Source organism: Onychomys torridus, chromosome 6 (genome assembly GCF_903995425.1).
Source record: "Onychomys torridus chromosome 6, mOncTor1.1, whole genome shotgun sequence".
Lineage (NCBI taxonomy): Eukaryota > Metazoa > Chordata > Mammalia > Rodentia > Cricetidae > Onychomys > Onychomys torridus.
In genome coordinates, this window is record NC_050448.1 from 97,935,573 (window position 1) to 97,952,608 (window position 17,036).

Consider the following 17,036-nt stretch of genomic DNA (forward strand, 5'->3'; position numbering starts at 1 on the left):
AGAAATCTGGGAGGAGGGGGAGAAAGAGCAAGAAAAGGAAGGAGAAGGACTCCAGGGGCCAGTCACCCAGTCACCCAGCTGCACAGCAAGCCATGGAGTAAGAGTGGAAGCAAGATATACAGAAGAAAAGGTAAAAGCCCAGAGGCAAAAAGATAGATGGGATAGTTTAAAGTTAAGAAAAGCTGGCAAGAAACAAACCAAGCTAAGGCCAGGCATTTATAATTAAGAATAAACCTCCATGTGTGATTTATTTGGGAGCTGGGTGGTGGGCTCCCCAAACAGCAAAGAGTTAAAACAACCAACATTTTGGTGTTCCAACGTGGGGCCTTAGAAAGCTGAACAACAATGGATGACCTAGAACTTGAATTCTCCTGCATCCACCTCCCAAATGCCCCTGGGATTCTAGGCATGTGCTACCAGGTCTAGTCTTCGTTTGTCAATTGTTGTTAGGATATACATCTACTTTGTGCAATATAAAGGTTCAGATACCTTTAGAAAGCTCTTTCCCAAAAGAATACTAAATAATTGGTAATAGTGAGCTCAATAGAATGAAACTCTCTTGGAACATTCCCTCCCCTCCTCAACCCCAAAAGGTACAACAAAGCTAAATCAGAGTAACTTGAAGGTAGACCTGACAGAAAGCGCTGAAGTCAGCCCAGTGACTGGAAGACGGTTTTGGAGGAGCTGAACTTGAACTGTCTCTGGTAAACAGGGACTCTACTGACTAAATAGGGTCGAAGAGAACACCTACCAACAAAGGAAGGATACCAGCTGGTTACAGATACATTCTGGCTCTCCAGAGACAGAACCAAAATATATTTATACAGAGATATGGGGCGGAAGTTAGTAAGGGAATTAACTTGATTATGGAGATTATTAAGTCCCATGCCAGGCCATCTGCACACTAGAGACCCTGGAATGCTGTAGCCTCGCTCAGTCCAATTCCAAATGCCTCAGAATCAGGAAAAGCGATGGTGTAACTTCCAGTCCAGGGCAAAAGCCCCAGGACCCTGGGGGTCTATGCTACCAGTAGTGGAGTCCAAAGAGCAGAGGAGGAGTCATTAAGCTTGAGAACAGCATCCCTGTTCCAGAAAAGAATGCACTGTTCCTGTGTTTATGTTCTGTCTAGGCTCGCTGCTTAGTTAGTGCCGTCGACACTGAGGTGGAATTTTTCCCAACTCACATGCCAGTCTCTGGAAACAACCCCACACATAACTAGTAATACTTTCTCTCCAGTGTTCTAGGTATCCCTTGCTTACTCCAGGCAACTCGACACCTAACATTAACCACCACACTACAAAACATGCCTGTCTTCACATACAACTCCAAGGAGAAAAAGCGTACCCTTCAGTGAGGTTCTGCAGGCACTCTTCTCCCCATACAGGTCTTGCAGCTACTTTACAAATAGATATCAAATCCAAGACACTGACTTATTGTGATCCCAGGTTGGTGTAATCTACTCGACAGATACATGTTTGTCTTGCTAGATATGTCTTGCTCACTATGAGGCTACAGTTCAAAATAAGAAACTATTGTTAGGACTTTAATACATGAAGGCAACACTGCTTCTCGGGGGTCAGGGAAGAGGATGACTTCTCCAAATTCTTAAACAACTAGCTCAGCAAACAAACAGGGGGAAAAAAAAAGGTTCTGTGCAATAGTACAACGAAAATCTAGATGAATTAACCTACATGTAAAAGGCCAAATGACAGCACTTTTGGAATACAGAATATCCTTTTGACCTTAGACAACTAAGAATTCTGAGGTTTTATTATTATGTTCTGTGTGTATGTGTGTGGTGGTGGAGGATTGTGCACTTGAGTGTATGCCCATAGGAGCCAGAAGAGAGCATCCAATCCCCTGGACCTAAAGTTATAGGTAGTTGTGAGTTGCCTAATGTGGGTGCTGAGAAATCAACTGAAGTCCTCTACAAGAGCAGTTCATGATCCTAACTGCTAAGCTATCTCTCCAACCCAACTAAGAGTTTTCTTACAGTAGATTAAAAAAACAAAAACAAAAAAAAACTAGTAGTCATGAACAAGTAGTTAATATGGATGAAAATGAATTTCATCAAAAGAATAACTGGGAAAGAACTGGACATAGAACTAACAAAAGATTGGTGCGACAGGCATCCCCTGAGCAGGCCCCAATGTTCCCTGCCCTCTGCTACTAACAACCATGTACTATTCCATTCACACTATGCCAGGGTTGGTCATTGCGATCACAAGCATAAGACAAATGTTATGTACACCTGAGATTAGGGCACAAAAGGGCTTCCGCCTCCATCATGGCTCTTCACTCTCTTGGACTACTCACTGTAAGATGCTACCCTGACAGTGTCCCAGAAGAGAGGTTCATGTGGTAAGCCTTTGGTCAGAGTCCAGCAAAGAACATTTTAACACCAGGTAAGCCTTCAGATAAATGCAACCTATGAGAATGTCTGAGTCAAAACTAGGCATTTATGTTACATATCTATCTGCTGTGTGTTTACAAGGACAAACAAATGATATAATACCCTTAATATCTTAAGAATTCCCATGAAAGACAACCAACCAACCAACCAAAGGAAAAGAACAACAAAGATAAAAATGGATTTACACAGAAAGAGAAACACGGCATACATGTAAAGATGCCCAATATAAGTAATCAGAGAAAAACCAAACTACAATGAACTTTGACATCTTTTGAACTAAGATTAGAATGCCTGACACACAAGAGTGGGTCAGAATGTAGAACAAGTAAACCTTACGCAGAAATTACTAGAATGTAAAAACACAGTAACTTTGGAGGTTAAATGTGGCATTATTTTTAAAATTGAACACTGTCTTAGTTTCTGTTGCTGTGAAGAGAAACTATGTCTAAGGCAATGTATAAAAGAAAGCATTTAATTGGGGGCCTGCTTACAGTTTCAGAGGGTTATCAGTCCATGACCACCACAGCATGGTGGCAGGCAAGCAGGAATAAAGCTTGGAGTAGTAGCTGAAAGCTCACACCTGATCCATGAGTTGTCGGCAGAGAGAGACGGCCTGGTGGGACTTTTGACACTTCAAAGTCCATCCCCAGTGCCACATCTACCAGTTCTTCCTTAAAAGTCAACCATGAACCAAGCATTCGAATACACCAGCCTACGGAGGCCATTCTCATTTAACCCCCACAGAGAGGTTAGGAATTCCACTTCTAGGTGTAGATTTCAGAGAAACTCCTGTGTCAATAAATACACATGTGAATATTCTCAAACAATACTGTTTGGACTAGACAAAGTTCAGGAAATAGCCAAAATACCCACCAAAATGTTGGGTAAAGTGTATATTTGTAGAATAGCGTACTACACACAGTAAAATGAACTATGCAGTATGTGGATAATCTCACAATGAACCTTGGATGAAAATCAATCTTAAGCCACAGGAATACTGCAAGTATATATAACAAGTGAGCTGTTAATCCCTTGTATCCATAATACACAAGTAAGTATATAAACTGATGTACAAACCAAATGAGTTATTTCACTTTTCTAAACTACACGATGAGACTATTAAGAGCTGTAAGTACTCCAAACTGCCAGGAATGGTCAGATCCTGTTTCTCTAGACTCCTGTTTGCAACAGTCAGCACAAGGCATGGCACTCCTGTGACTCCATTCAGGGAACTGCATTTTTCCAGTGATTTTCTCCTCTGAATTCAGTCATGAATTTCCTACTGTGCTGTCCGGCACCTGAAGAAGAGCCATGCAAGGATGCCTCCAGGTCACATATACCACCTCAGTGCCGAGAGAACACAGGAGAGGGGAGAGAGGGGCCTGAGCCCTGTCCCATTTCACACCCAGATTGCACATTTACACCAGGCAAGCAGGAAGCCATTGGCTGTCAAATAGCTGCTGTGAGACGGGACAAACGCTAGACAGAAAGAAGGCTGAAGGCAAACACACAGGGCACATCCGCCAGGGTTTCCTCTAGTTCTGAGTCACAGCAACTTGGTCCTCTCAGCAGGTCAGCAGAGGGAGACAGAATATCCTGGCGACCAACCAGAGAACAGCATGACAGCTGTGCTGTGTCATCCAAAGAGCTCTTTTCTAAGTAGACAGGAGTCCTTTCCTCATACCTTAAATGCACAAGGTGGGCCCGATCTCCTTACCAAATAAGGTAAAAAATTTCCAGACCATTCTAAGGGGACATTACTGCACTCACTGTAGAGGGGCCTGCAACTCAAGCTGATAGCCAGCCTTTTGGCCCTTGGAGCAGGCCAAGGAATTTCTCTGTAGGGTGAACAGAGTAGGGCCCCTCTTATCCAAGGGTTTAGCTCAACATGTGAAGAAAGTAACAAAAAAACCATAGCAAACTGTAGCTTTCTGTTCAGTGTTCATATCTGAAGTGCTGACTACCACGGGCTACCACGTATACTTCCTGGACTGGACCACAGAAACTGGGACTTACATGCTTCACTTTATGATTTTTCTGAGTTACTCCCTCCACTGAGCAGTACGGAGTGTTGCAAGATTTAGCATTCACTTCAGCTACACATGAGTGCACACAGGAAGAACATTGGCTCTGCTTATATGGAGCATCTCTACAGAATCATCTGTCCAGAGGACAAAAAAAACCCCCAAAACCAAAGAACCATTTTGGAAAACCCAAACTTAAATTCACATAGAATTTCATAGTTCCTCATCGAAGAGGTGGCGATGGTACTTTCTCCATTTGTTAAGTTGTGTGACGGCTGCTTCTTCAGTGTGGTTTACAACCCCCCCACACACATTTTCCTTAGAAACTCTCCTCAGGCTTGACATTCTGGGTTACCAAATCAGCTGGTTAAAAAAGCTCCCATTCTCTACATCATCTCATAAAAATGAGAGGTCTTGTCACAATGGTGCTGAAATCAAGACAGTATGTCTTAGACTTCTTCATCTGTCGATGAGGCTTTAATTTCTTAAGAACTTAAGTCAGTTTACCATTAAATTTTCCCTGAATGCTGACACTATGTAGTACCTTTAACAGTTGCTCTCAAAACAGAAATTACTCTCCAAAATTTATTTTTGTCCATTTCCCAATTTCTTGGTGCCTTTCAATTTCCTATCATCTCCATAACTGCCGACAGTGACTGTCAACTTGACTACATCTGGGGTCACGAAAATCCAAGCAGCTGGGCACAGCAGTGAAGGATTTTCTTGACTGACTCATTTGATTTGGGAAGATGCATCCCTAAATCTGGATCATTTGAGGTTGGAAGGCCCAACCAACACCTGGGCCACACCTAGTGGCAGCCCACGTAAGAGGACACAGAAGGAAGCTTGTGCTCTTTGCCTGCACGCCCTCGCTCTCATTGGCGGGCTCCTCCCCTGCTGCCGCGGCGTTCCTTCACTGGGATTAGTCTACCATTTCAGACACCCAACAGAGAAAAAGGACCTGCTGAAACATCCACTGAAAAACTACTGGATTCTTGGCCTCTCCATTGAGATGCCCCTTGTTGGACGAGCCAGACCACAGCCTCTAAAGCCACCCTAATGAATCACCTTGTAGTAAGTATTATAGATTCATCCAATCAGTTCTGATCCTCTAGAGAACCCTAACACAGTGACATCCTTCTGAACAGGGCTGGGCTCCTTTTCCTTCCAGATAGTTAGAAGCCTTCTTTATTGTTTTGGACATCCCCTCTACCCTAAAAAACAAAAACAAGAAACCCTTCTGTTCACCTGAAGCTGTAATGTTGGAAAGTTTTGCGCTATTTTCAGTGTTTTGCTTGTGTCTACTCCCAAACTCCAGCGCTGATCTTTCAATTTTCATCATCACAAAAATGTCAGCCTCTCACTGCCCAGATTCTCTCCTGATGCTTTATTCTCTTTGGGCTTCTGAAAACCTGCAGTAATGGGTGAGTACTTGCCTTTTTAAGAGGTGACTCTTGTGAAATTGGACTTCCTGAAAGTTACTGATAAATGTTTCACTAATTGCAGCAAATGTTCTCTTTCCATGCATTTTCTTTTCCCAGGAAGCATGGATGCTTTGCAACTTACTCAGGAAGGAAATGCTGGCCAATGTGCAGTGGCCAGATCAGACCGTGTGGTCCAGGGACAGCTCTTACAGATGCAGGGGAGAAGATGAGGACAAAGGAAGACTGTGCCACATGGCTACTGCTGAGTAAAAATAATCTCAAATTATCACACTGGATTTAAATTCACTCTAATTAAAATCTATTCTTTGTTTTAGCAAAGCTTGGGAGAATCTAAAAAACAGAATCAAGTGCTAAACCGCTTCTCGCAAAGACTGTCACACTTTGGGAACTTAGTGTCCACTTTGAGTTATCTGAACTCTATCATACTTAACAGAAATATCACATCTTTTTGGTTCAAAGAGCAGGAAAGGATAAGAACACATTTTACTGACCATGAAAAGACTGTTTTATTCCATGAAAATATTCTCAACAGAGAACACTATCATAAACAAGGCATTTTATCATAAGAAATCAGTATGTGCACAAAGAACAAAAATTACCGCAAAATTAAGAGAGTTCTCCTTGACAGGTCACGTGTTCAAAGTTTAAGAATGATTTAGGAATGACTTACACTGTGCAAGTACAAGGGTCTTTTCAAATGTTATAACCCATATATAGGCTGCACTACTCCACATGAAGGAACTGCTTCCTATGGAAGCAAACCCAAGCTTTAGAAAAACACACAGTAGCTTGAAAAGAACAGTTTTTTCAAGAAAGCTTTGAACTTTGCCCTCTGTGATTGTTAGAAAACATACGCACTTCAGGCTTTGTACAGAAGACAAACAGAGCCGAGTCACAATTCCTTCTCATTGCTAACTTCTCAAACAAAAATAGCACTACTTTTTAAAACTACTTCATGTAGTCTGTCAGTATAGAATAATGTCACATTCTATAAATAACCCTGTAACGAGATTTAATATCTAAAACTGTATAGTTTACTAGCCTCAAAGGTAATACGCTATATGTCAGCTGCATAACAGTGGTGTACTTGATCTTATGAAGGCATTAATGTTCACACAATTGTCATTCAGCTTTAGTATAACTGGTAGTATGTTTCAAATAGCACTGGAAAAATTATTAAAGCAGTCACACAGTTTCTAAAATATTGCTTGAAATCCAACAATACACAGAACATTTCACATTCTCTTTCTCCCCTCAAAACAGTAAAGAATCAAATTAATGGAGCTTCAGTGGTACAAATCACCCTCCCACCCCACCCACCTCCCTGTTACAAGACCACTAAGAAATTAGTTCAGATACAAGTCATTAACAGAATCACAAATGCGAGGCAGGACAACATGAGCAATGAGGGCACTAACGACAATTGTATTTACAAGTATAAACATACAGAAATTTCAATTTTACAAGTAAAAGTGCACATAGATCATTACAAAGTTTCACTAAATTTTATCTGGTTCAAACAAAAGCATCACTTGGAAACAGACTATCATTGTAATAATCAAATGAGATCGTCATCACCCCGTTAAAAGACCATGGGGAAGGCCCATCAAACTTCTCATAAATATACTGATAAAGTAAAATGGACTGGGAGAGGTCTTTAGTTGGATGCATAACTTTGAAGATGCACCACTGCACATGGTAGAGCTCTAAAAGCCACCTACCGAGCTACATCACAGCTGCGGAGACGCCGCTGCAGAGTTGGAGGGGAGCACTGAGCTGGCACGTAAAGCCCTTTGTGGGATACTGGAGTGGTAGTGTTGGCAATCAACAGATTGAGGCACTCGAGTTTAAGGCAGCATTTGAATGGAAGCAGCTGACTTTTGACAACAGTCCTTTCGGTGGTGCGATTGTATCCTCTGTGTTTATTATGCCAGGACTTCAGTGCTGACTAGATTCTTCCCAGACTGAGGTGCTGAAGATGTGTCACATGTCACAGAGTTCTTTAACTGGGCTGTAGGCTAGAGCAGAGATGTTTTCTTTTTCTTATCATAAATACTTCAGGTTCACAGACTATGTCTTCATAATGCCAAAACTGGAATGTTTGCAGTGGGGAAGTTTTAGCAGCATACACAAATACTAAGGTGGAAACATTAGTGCTGAGATGTTTGACAAAGTGATTTGCACTACAAATGCAGAAGGAAACAAAGGCCTGGACAAGAACAGGGGATTACAAAGACATGCCTGAAAACTCTAAGCCCAGATCACTCTACACATGCAACAGGGTGTTAAGCAAGCACGGAGGTGGTGCAGGCAGACACTGACAAATGGCAAGGGTTCTAACACATGACGGGTCTAAAAGCCAATCAAAACAGAGCTGAGGAAGACAGTCCTACTGGGACAGCCCAAAGTAAGACAAACGTGAAGACAGCTCTGCATTCTTTCTGATTTGGTATCAGTAAAATAAATGAACAAAAGAGGTCAGCCATTGCTGGCTTTTCTTCTTCTTCTTCTTCTTCCATGTGAACAACTGTGAACTAGGAATTTAAGGACTGGTACTAGAATGATTTTAATGTATGGAAATGCTAATGAAGTTAGTAAAAAAAATCTGCATGCATTCATGCAACTTGCTTCTCTCACTTTCTCTTTGAGCCTGACACTCTAATACCCTCCCCCCAAAAGCAGCTGCATGTAACCTCCTTCAACATCTTGCCCATTTCCTCAGAAACCCTCTTCAGGAACCTGCAGTCCAGGAGGAAAAAGAAAAAAACAGTTACTGAAGACCTTTGGTAAGACCAAAAGGGGCATTCAGTTTAAAGTGTCTGTCCCAAATGTTCCTCAAAGTATTTTATAGTCAACTACTAAAAACACCAGACAACTCTGAAACACAAGATAAGCAAAGGCCAGTGTTCCTGCTTCCTCTCTTTACTTTCCCACTCAATGAACTAGGGTGTGGCCACAGGACTACCACACTGTAGGACTCTTGACTGGACAAGGATTCCAATAGATGCTTGTGGTGATACATTGGAAAAAAGGTATCTACTCTGACAGTCAGTTATCCCACTAAAATGAGTCCCTCAATGGTGGTACAGAGGCCTTCTTTCATCTTAGTGAAAATGTTTCTCCTCTAAGAGCCAACATTACCAGCATTTTCCTCTATTCCAGACTGTCCTCTATCTTCACTGAATTAGATTCAGTTTCTCTTACAAGTAACTGCCAAATGCTAAATGAGCACTAATGTAATATTCCTAAAAGACATCTTCAAGTGAAAAGCACAACTTTAAAATTAACTTGCAATGAACTTTGTACATCACTGAAAATTACCAGTAGACCTGAAAATTTGTTAGGTCTCAATGCTGTTTTATTTGCATACAAGCTCCACCAGGTGATTTATCCTGTGATGCCATGCTGAGCTCATATTAAATAGTAGACTATATACCAGGTATTCACTTTCTTTCTTTAGGAAACCAAGTGAAGAATAGCAAGGACAATGACTGTTATTTTACCCAATTATCCAACTATTATTTTTCTTCCTAGAACCTGAAGCTATAAATTCAAACTCCTAAGGTGAGGTGCTTCTAGGAATCAGTTTCTCCAGTTCAGAACAGGTTTGTTTATTTCAATTCAACAATCACTGTTGTTTCTGAAGTGAAGAGGTCAGGGAACATTCTACCTATGATTCTTGCCTAATAAGCAAATCTATTATTTATAAGGCAGAAAAGCACACATCCTTTACACACACTTAGGCAGGACAGAAAGCAAAAGGCATCAAATAAGCTTCCACACAAACATCACTTGAACAGTAAGGCGTCAAAGAGAGTTTCTTGTGGCAATATTCACATCTCTCTGATCAGGCCTGCACTCAGCTCACATAGTGAACAATAAACAATAATAGATCAGGATGCCCTTGACTTTTTGGTTTTTCTGACCTGTGGAATGTGTTGTCATTTTATGTTATACATGGCACAAAGATGCCTGGTTAGTTTAGATATAAGTTACTGCACCTTTACTGTTTTTCTCTAGAGTTACATCTATGTATGTTGTGGGAACGTAGCCTTCTTCACCATTCTGTCTCCGGGCTCTTGTCCATCCATCACCTTTGTCCTCCTCAATAATGTACAGAACTTCACCTTCTTTCATTGCTAGAGTACCTTCATTATGCCCTAGGTCAAAGTTTTCAAAGCAAGAGCAGAATTAAAACACTGCAGTAATTAATAAAAGTCATAAATACAACATATTAATACGAACTACTATTAAATTTCATTGTACCTAGATGCAAGAGCATCCTTCCTGTAACATTTCCTAGTTTACTCAACGTAACTGTACACACTGTCATCTGATCTACACAAAGTGTCCACGAGGCTGCTGAGAGTCATCTGCTGTATAATGATTCCGTAACTGGGCCACAGCAGCAGTCTAAACACTATTTCACAGTTCCAATTCTTTCTCCAAATTTGAGCAGTGCCTATCCAAAAACTTCATGAAGCAGGGATCAGGAAAGAGTAGGGGTGTGAGAGAGTGGAACACAAGAAAGAATATAAACAGGGGGGTTCCTCAGAGCAAGCTGGCTTGCCAGACCAGCCACATCAATGAGCTCCAGGTTCTACTGAAAGACTCCTGAATAAAGTGAAAGAACAATTAAGGATGACTCCTAACACTAGACTCAGGCCTTCACATGTACGCACATACACACATGAACCCACATACACACATGTACCCACATATACACATGCACCCACATACACACATCTACCCACATACACACATGCACCCACATACAGACATATACCCACATGTGTACACACACACACACACATATGTATACCACACATATACACAAAAATGGAAAGCCTATTATATTTGTGTGTGTGTGCGCGCGCGCGCGCGCGCGCACGCGCAGCCAAAGTGTAGAGGTCAGAGGACAACTTCAGGCATCAGCTCTCTTCTACCACATGGGCCCTGGGAACAAACTTAGGTCCTCAGGCTTGGTGGCAAGTGTCTTTACCCTATAGGGGTCTCCCTATCCCTTTAAACATGTTTTTTAAAAGTGAAAGAGTAACTAAAGACTTTACTCAATTGTAAAACCAACACATGGAGAAGGGTGTTAAATTATAGAGCATTTCACAATTGCTGACGAAGATGCTATTCTGCTCTTCTGTTAGTTAAAGGACTGCTTAAAAGTCTTCAGAGAGGGCCACAACTGCTGCCCTCCAAAGCCTGTACTCCAGCCATCACAGAAGGCACCACAGTCAGAAACTACCACTTTCTTTCTACTCTCATCTCAAGGAGAAGCCTGCAGAACCAGCACACAATGGTGACGTTCAGCTATGCCTTATGCCTGGCTCTTGATATTATTTAGCTGCAGTGAAGAGCATGAAGAGTCATTTACTGCCTGGCTTGGGCTACATGTTCAAGCTGCTTTGGCTTTTTTGAGCACAAGAAGGTGTAAGAAATAGGATTTGGGGAAAATTCTCTATTACCTAGAGATGATAGGTGTATTAGCATTCTGGCAACATACATGTCTTTCTCTTTCAATTCAGTTGTATGTGCAGAGGTGGAGGTAATACTATATGCAATTCATGAACCAGGAATGTAATTTCCTGACAATATATCATTTAGCTAAGAATACTAAAATAAGTGATAAACATATTTTGAGGAACCAATCTATCGAGTATTATATATTAAGAAGACCATACCATCAAAAGGGTAGATAGCTTTGCAGTGTCCAATAGCAGGCAAGGGATCATCATCTTCGAATTCATCATCAAATTCGCTGTGGTGGCCATGTTGTTGTGGTGGCCCACGGACTTCTTGGTTTGCATCGTCGGTGTAACTTCCCTCAGGACTAAAAACCACGAAAGTATCTCTGATCAAGTACTACAAACATGACAACTCTTTGTGCATTATTTATAAGTTGATCTCAGGAGAAGTTAGGTATCAATGTCATACTTCCATACTGAGCCCTATTTTCAAACATTAACTATGTAAATTGCTTGTGTAATATAAAATGATTCTTCACTTCATTTCCTAAAGTAAACACTTAAAAGATTACAATGTTCTAGAGTAATGCTCAGTAAATACACCTCACTATTGCAGGATCTAAAGAAGAAATGGACCAATGTAGTAGACACAAGTTTTCTAATATCAGAGCTATTCCGCAGCAGATTCAGCCAGCCCAGTCCACAGTGAGGGGTCTATGATCCTGCTCAGGAGAAGCTATGAACACAGCACATCACAGAGGTAAGCAGTTCACTAGTGCTCCTGCAGACCATCAGACAGAAGCGCTCTGCCCAGGACGGCCCCAAGACACTCACTTCCTTTCCTCCTTGAACCCGGAGAAAAACCGCAAGCTTTAAAAAAATCAGATGGAGCCTTAAAACAAATCCAGTACTACAAGAGGGACAGCCAAGAGGTAGAAAAAAAACCTGAGTCCTTGAGAATATTATCGAGGCTGTTCCTTAAATTATTTACAGTGCAAAAATTCATTTTGCTACTTAAAATCAGAAGACTCCAAATTCAAACAAGATAATTTCCAACTGATTAAAGGAAATCAGTAACTTAGAAAATCCAAAAAAATGGACAGAACTCAGGCAAGCACACCCCAGTAGATTTAATACCACTCCTAGCTAAGTTAGAAAACCGCATTTTAAAGCCACACATACTAGAGAAACCAAATCCATATAACCTGGGTTTTTAACCTACTAACAAAAACCAGTTATCAGTGGCTCTTTCCCGACAACTTAAGACTCTTTTCTGAAGTGACGGGAGCTGGAGAGAAGGCACTCTCACACCCGTGAGACGCACACTATCATCAGGCACTTCACTACTAGCTGCCTTACACCATTTCCTTTGTCCACAGGACTCTGTACAGTGTGTGTTTTAACTTCCATTCTGCAATTTTAGGAAACTGAGGTTAAGGAAATTATGAAAAACAGGCTTGCTGGAATTGTGTTGTAATTAGTAAACAATATCTGACAGTAAGCCTCTCAAAGTTTCTCAAAGATGAAGCCCAGTTCACTGGGTTTTTTTTAATGATAAAACAAAAAAAAAGGAAAGACATGTCATAAACAGTATGGAGACCTTGCAAAAACTAAGTTGAAAATTGTTCAAACTGAGACATAGCTCCTTTTCTTCTTCCAAACGGTAAGCAATTTGACAGCATCCCCCACTCCTCCCCCCATCCTAAGCTAACCAACTCCATAAAGACCTCAAGGGAATCTCTCCCATCCCTGAGGTTCCTAGGCCTGCTCGTTGTTATCATTGTTGTTTTTATACTTAGATGCTCAGGGATGTAATAATAAAACTAGAATTGAACAAGATGAAATTTCCAATTTACCTACAGCCATTACCTAAGGTTCAAAACACTTTCAAATGACTGTTAGTTAACACCAAGCTTACTAATGGGGGCACAAAAGGCTGAAAATGAAAAGAAACAAAAGCCCGACCTTTCTCTGCCCTGTGTCACAAGATGATTGATGTCACTACTGTGTCTCCTGTCTCCTCTCCCACCAGTTTTGCCTTCAACTTCGGAGAGCCACGCCTTCAGGAGAAAAAAAGACAGATCGGTTAGTCTGAAACTTCTAAGGCACCCTAAATTTAAATGTACTCTGAGACTTAATGATTCTTAGGGAAATTTTATTCTAATGCAAACATCAAAGAACAAAACCAGTAGGCTGTTAATTTGATAATTATATACCATAATGATACTTTCAGTTCACAAATTCCAAATTAAACATAAATATTGGTATATAAGTCTGGCAAAATCTAATCTATCACAATTAAGCTTATAAAATATTTTAAAATATACTTTTATCACAGACTGCTGAGTTAACAAATGTACCTCATTCTTGTGGATTTCCATTCGTAAGCGGTCAATGTTATTCATGGTCTCTGCTAATTTAGGCTGCAAACTTCCTGGATCCCCCATTTGTGGATTTTTCTCATATACATCCTTCATTTTGTTGAGTGCTTCTCTGAGAAACAAAAGGAAACCACAAAATTAAAACATCCACTTAGAGTTTCACTGGAGACTGAAGTTTATCTCAACCTTAAAAAGTCACATTCTAAGCTTAGACAAATGCATCCTAACAAAGACAATTCACATAAGGCTGACTATGGATATGACTATGTGTACACAGTCAGGAATTTAAGGAAGACTTGTAAAACATGAGTGTGCTTGAGTGTTTACATTTAAAAGACTTCTACTATAAAACACATTTCTCAGGTCTTATATAACTTATACACACATGGGCTTAATAAATAGCCAGTAGAATATTCCACACTGTTCTTACACTCATCACTTCCCAAACAGGGTCTCACTAGGTGGCCCAGGCTGGCCTTACTCCTGATCTTCCCATGTGCAGGATTATAGATGGATGGCGCCATGCCCGGCTCTCAGTCAATTATGTGTGCACTGAGCAGCACTACTCCGCCAGCATCCCTTACCATTTCCCACAGCATCACTGTCATCCCCCCCACCTAGAAACAGCAGCTTGAAGTGTGCCCCTTCAGCTGTGTGCCAGTCCTCTGAGCCTGCCGCCTCCTCTCTAGTCACATTACCTTAGATGATGCCCAATCAGTGCTGGGGACACTAGCACCTGACACTGTTGACTAAGGCTCCTTAATACTCTTTTCCTTCTTGACCTAAGGGTTCTTTCTAGTTTCCACTTCTTCCCTTCGCCTCTGCTTTCTGAACAATCACTCACTGGCTGCTCTCCTTTTGTTCAACTTTTAAATGTCTGTTACATAAGATGACAAGAAGTTTCTTCTCATCTCCTCCTACACTCCACTGTAGAATGTTTTCATCTTCAGAGGATTCTCTAGTTTTTCTTAAGTTCTAGATATATATTTCCAAACTTAACCAGACACTTTCCATGTGGATTTTCCACAAAACATAAGCAAAACTATTACTTCCAACTCTAAATTTATTTTTCTTGGTTTTTTTTTTTTCAATTAATTTTATAGTTCTCTCAGTATCTACAAGTTAGTTCCCTAACGAGTCTCCTTGTCTCCTCTCCTAACCTCTGATCTACTCATTATGTAAGTTCAGTGTTGGTTAGTACAGTTGCTAATGTCCTAGCAGCCACTCCCCTATTACCAATAGAATGCTACAAGATAGTAAGGAGTTAAGACTTTCCTGACCCATCCTGTACTCTCCCCCTTTGTCCTAGTACTACACTTTACACAATTTCAAACCAAGTTCCACTCTCTATTTATATAGTAACATTAACCTCAGATAGCTATTTTGAAGGATTTAACAACATGCTCCCTGTAAAATGCTTGATGAGTAGTGTATATAATCCCTCCAACAACTGTACTCAACTCAATTTATAATTTTAAAAATATATAAAATATAAGAGGTTGTTAGCGCTCATAAAACTACTCTTTACAATGAATTACCATGCTTTGGGTTTCTGTTTTGTTTTTACAAATTTATGGAAGGAAATCTAATAGCAACTAACAAAAATCCGCAATTAAAAAAAACTGACATTTGATTTTTGCCTAAATAATATATAAACCATAAAGTTTTCTAGTGTAGGTAGTGTATTTTCCCCTTAAAAAAAAAAAAAAAAAGATGGGGGGGGGGGCACTATTTCAGGGCTGGAGAGATGACTCAGAAGTTAAGATCACTGACTGCTCTTCCAGAGGTCCTAAGTTCTATTCCCAGCACCCACACGGAGGTTCACAACCACTGTAACTCCAGTTCCAAAGGTCTTCTGGCCTCTACAGGCACTAGGCATGCAAGTGATGCATAGATATACATGCAGATAAAACACTCATACATATGGAATAAAAATAAATAAATTTTTTTGAAAAAGTCTTAGAAAGTGTTTCAACTGGGATATATGATTTGAGGGGAGGGGATGACAGGGGTTAAACTCAGGTCCTCATGAATGCCAGGCAAGTACTCTTCCCACTGAACTCTTCCCCAGCCCAGACTGAATGGTTTTCAGATACTCCATGTGTCAGTCCCACTCGCGACCCTGAAAGGAAGGACAGGAGGACTTAGGAGCACTACTTTTGGTCCGACTCTTTCTGCAGCCCCCGGGTGAGCTCGTCGATGCGCTGCTGTAACCGCTTGCGCCTCTGCTCTGGCGGCAAATGACTGAAGTCTTCCAGCGCTGGGCCCTGAAAAGAGAGTCCAAGTCACTACTACAGACATTTTAAGGTATATTACTTTTCAACTTTACCTTTGTGTAAAATATGAATGCTAACTTCAAGTTTTAATTAGCCTCAATCTTTAGAAATTTATATAGGTATATTAGTAAAAGCTTAAATTTCAATACTTACAAAAACATGAAAACAGGCAGAAAGAAAAACAGAAACCTCACCAAATACAGGTGAGTAATAAGTCTATCACACTATTTCAAGTCTTGGCAGAGTTAAAATAAACACATGAGTCTTCTTACAGTAACAACAGAATGGGAACACAAAACATTTTTTGTTTATCTTATTTTATTACTGTGCATGTACTCTCTTACACAGAACCTTATGGAATAAAATTCACTGTCGTGACATCCTGAATACCATGAATGTGCAAAATAATATAAAATTCATAATTGAGCAAGATAAGCAACTTACCGCATAAAGACAACTGATTTAAGAAGTATATTTCAATACTGCAGATAGTTTTTGAATGATTACATTTATTAGACCATTCTTTGGAAACAAAATCTGATCACTAAAAAAATTAAAGGTACAGTCTACAGACTGGAAACTATATTCATAACATGGACTACATTTCTAATCTTTTTTTTGTAAAACTGAGTGACACACCTCAGCTGTTTCTAAAGATGTAATTCCACTTCCCTCTCTCTATTTGGTTGAGACAGCAGACTCTTAACTACAGCCTATAATGTGAACTCAGATGCTCCAGCCTCAGTCTCTCAAGTGCTACCATTACAAACACATGACACCATCCTTTAGGATGGGTTCTTGCTGAGGAAGGTTTCAATGCTTCTAAATGTAGGTAAGTGAAGTACTAGTATCTAGGTATAGACTCTCTATTAACGATGTCTTTTTCCTGAAGACTATGCCCAGCCCTGAACTCCAAGGCCTACTGTCTTAGCCTCCTGGTGTTTGGGTTGCAAGAGTGTGTCACCATACTTGGTTCCACTTTCCTCTTAAATGTTATTTTAGTCATTGTTACTTCAGTTA

General features: G+C 40.5%; 1 protein-coding gene across 5 annotated transcripts in view; it reads right to left on the reverse strand.

Moving 5' to 3' along the window:
• Positions 1–6,364: 6,364 nt before the first annotated feature.
• Fnbp1l (formin binding protein 1 like) overlaps positions 6,365–17,036 on the reverse strand; it is an 83,741-nt gene continuing 73,069 nt past the window's right edge. For 3 of the 5 annotated variants that reach the window (XM_036189673.1, XM_036189671.1, XM_036189675.1), the window contains 5 exons: positions 15,898–16,007; positions 13,720–13,852; positions 13,325–13,419; positions 11,576–11,724; positions 6,375–10,042 (listed from right to left, as the gene is read on the reverse strand). In XM_036189673.1, the coding sequence (XP_036045566.1) occupies positions 9,864–10,042; positions 11,576–11,724; positions 13,325–13,419; positions 13,720–13,852; positions 15,898–16,007 (666 nt within the window). In that variant the 3' untranslated portion in view covers positions 6,375–9,863. Of the gene's footprint in view, positions 10,043–11,575; positions 11,725–13,324; positions 13,420–13,719; positions 13,853–15,897; positions 16,008–17,036 lie in introns of all 5 variants that reach the window. The other 2 variants (XM_036189674.1, XM_036189672.1) reach the window with 1 other exon arrangement.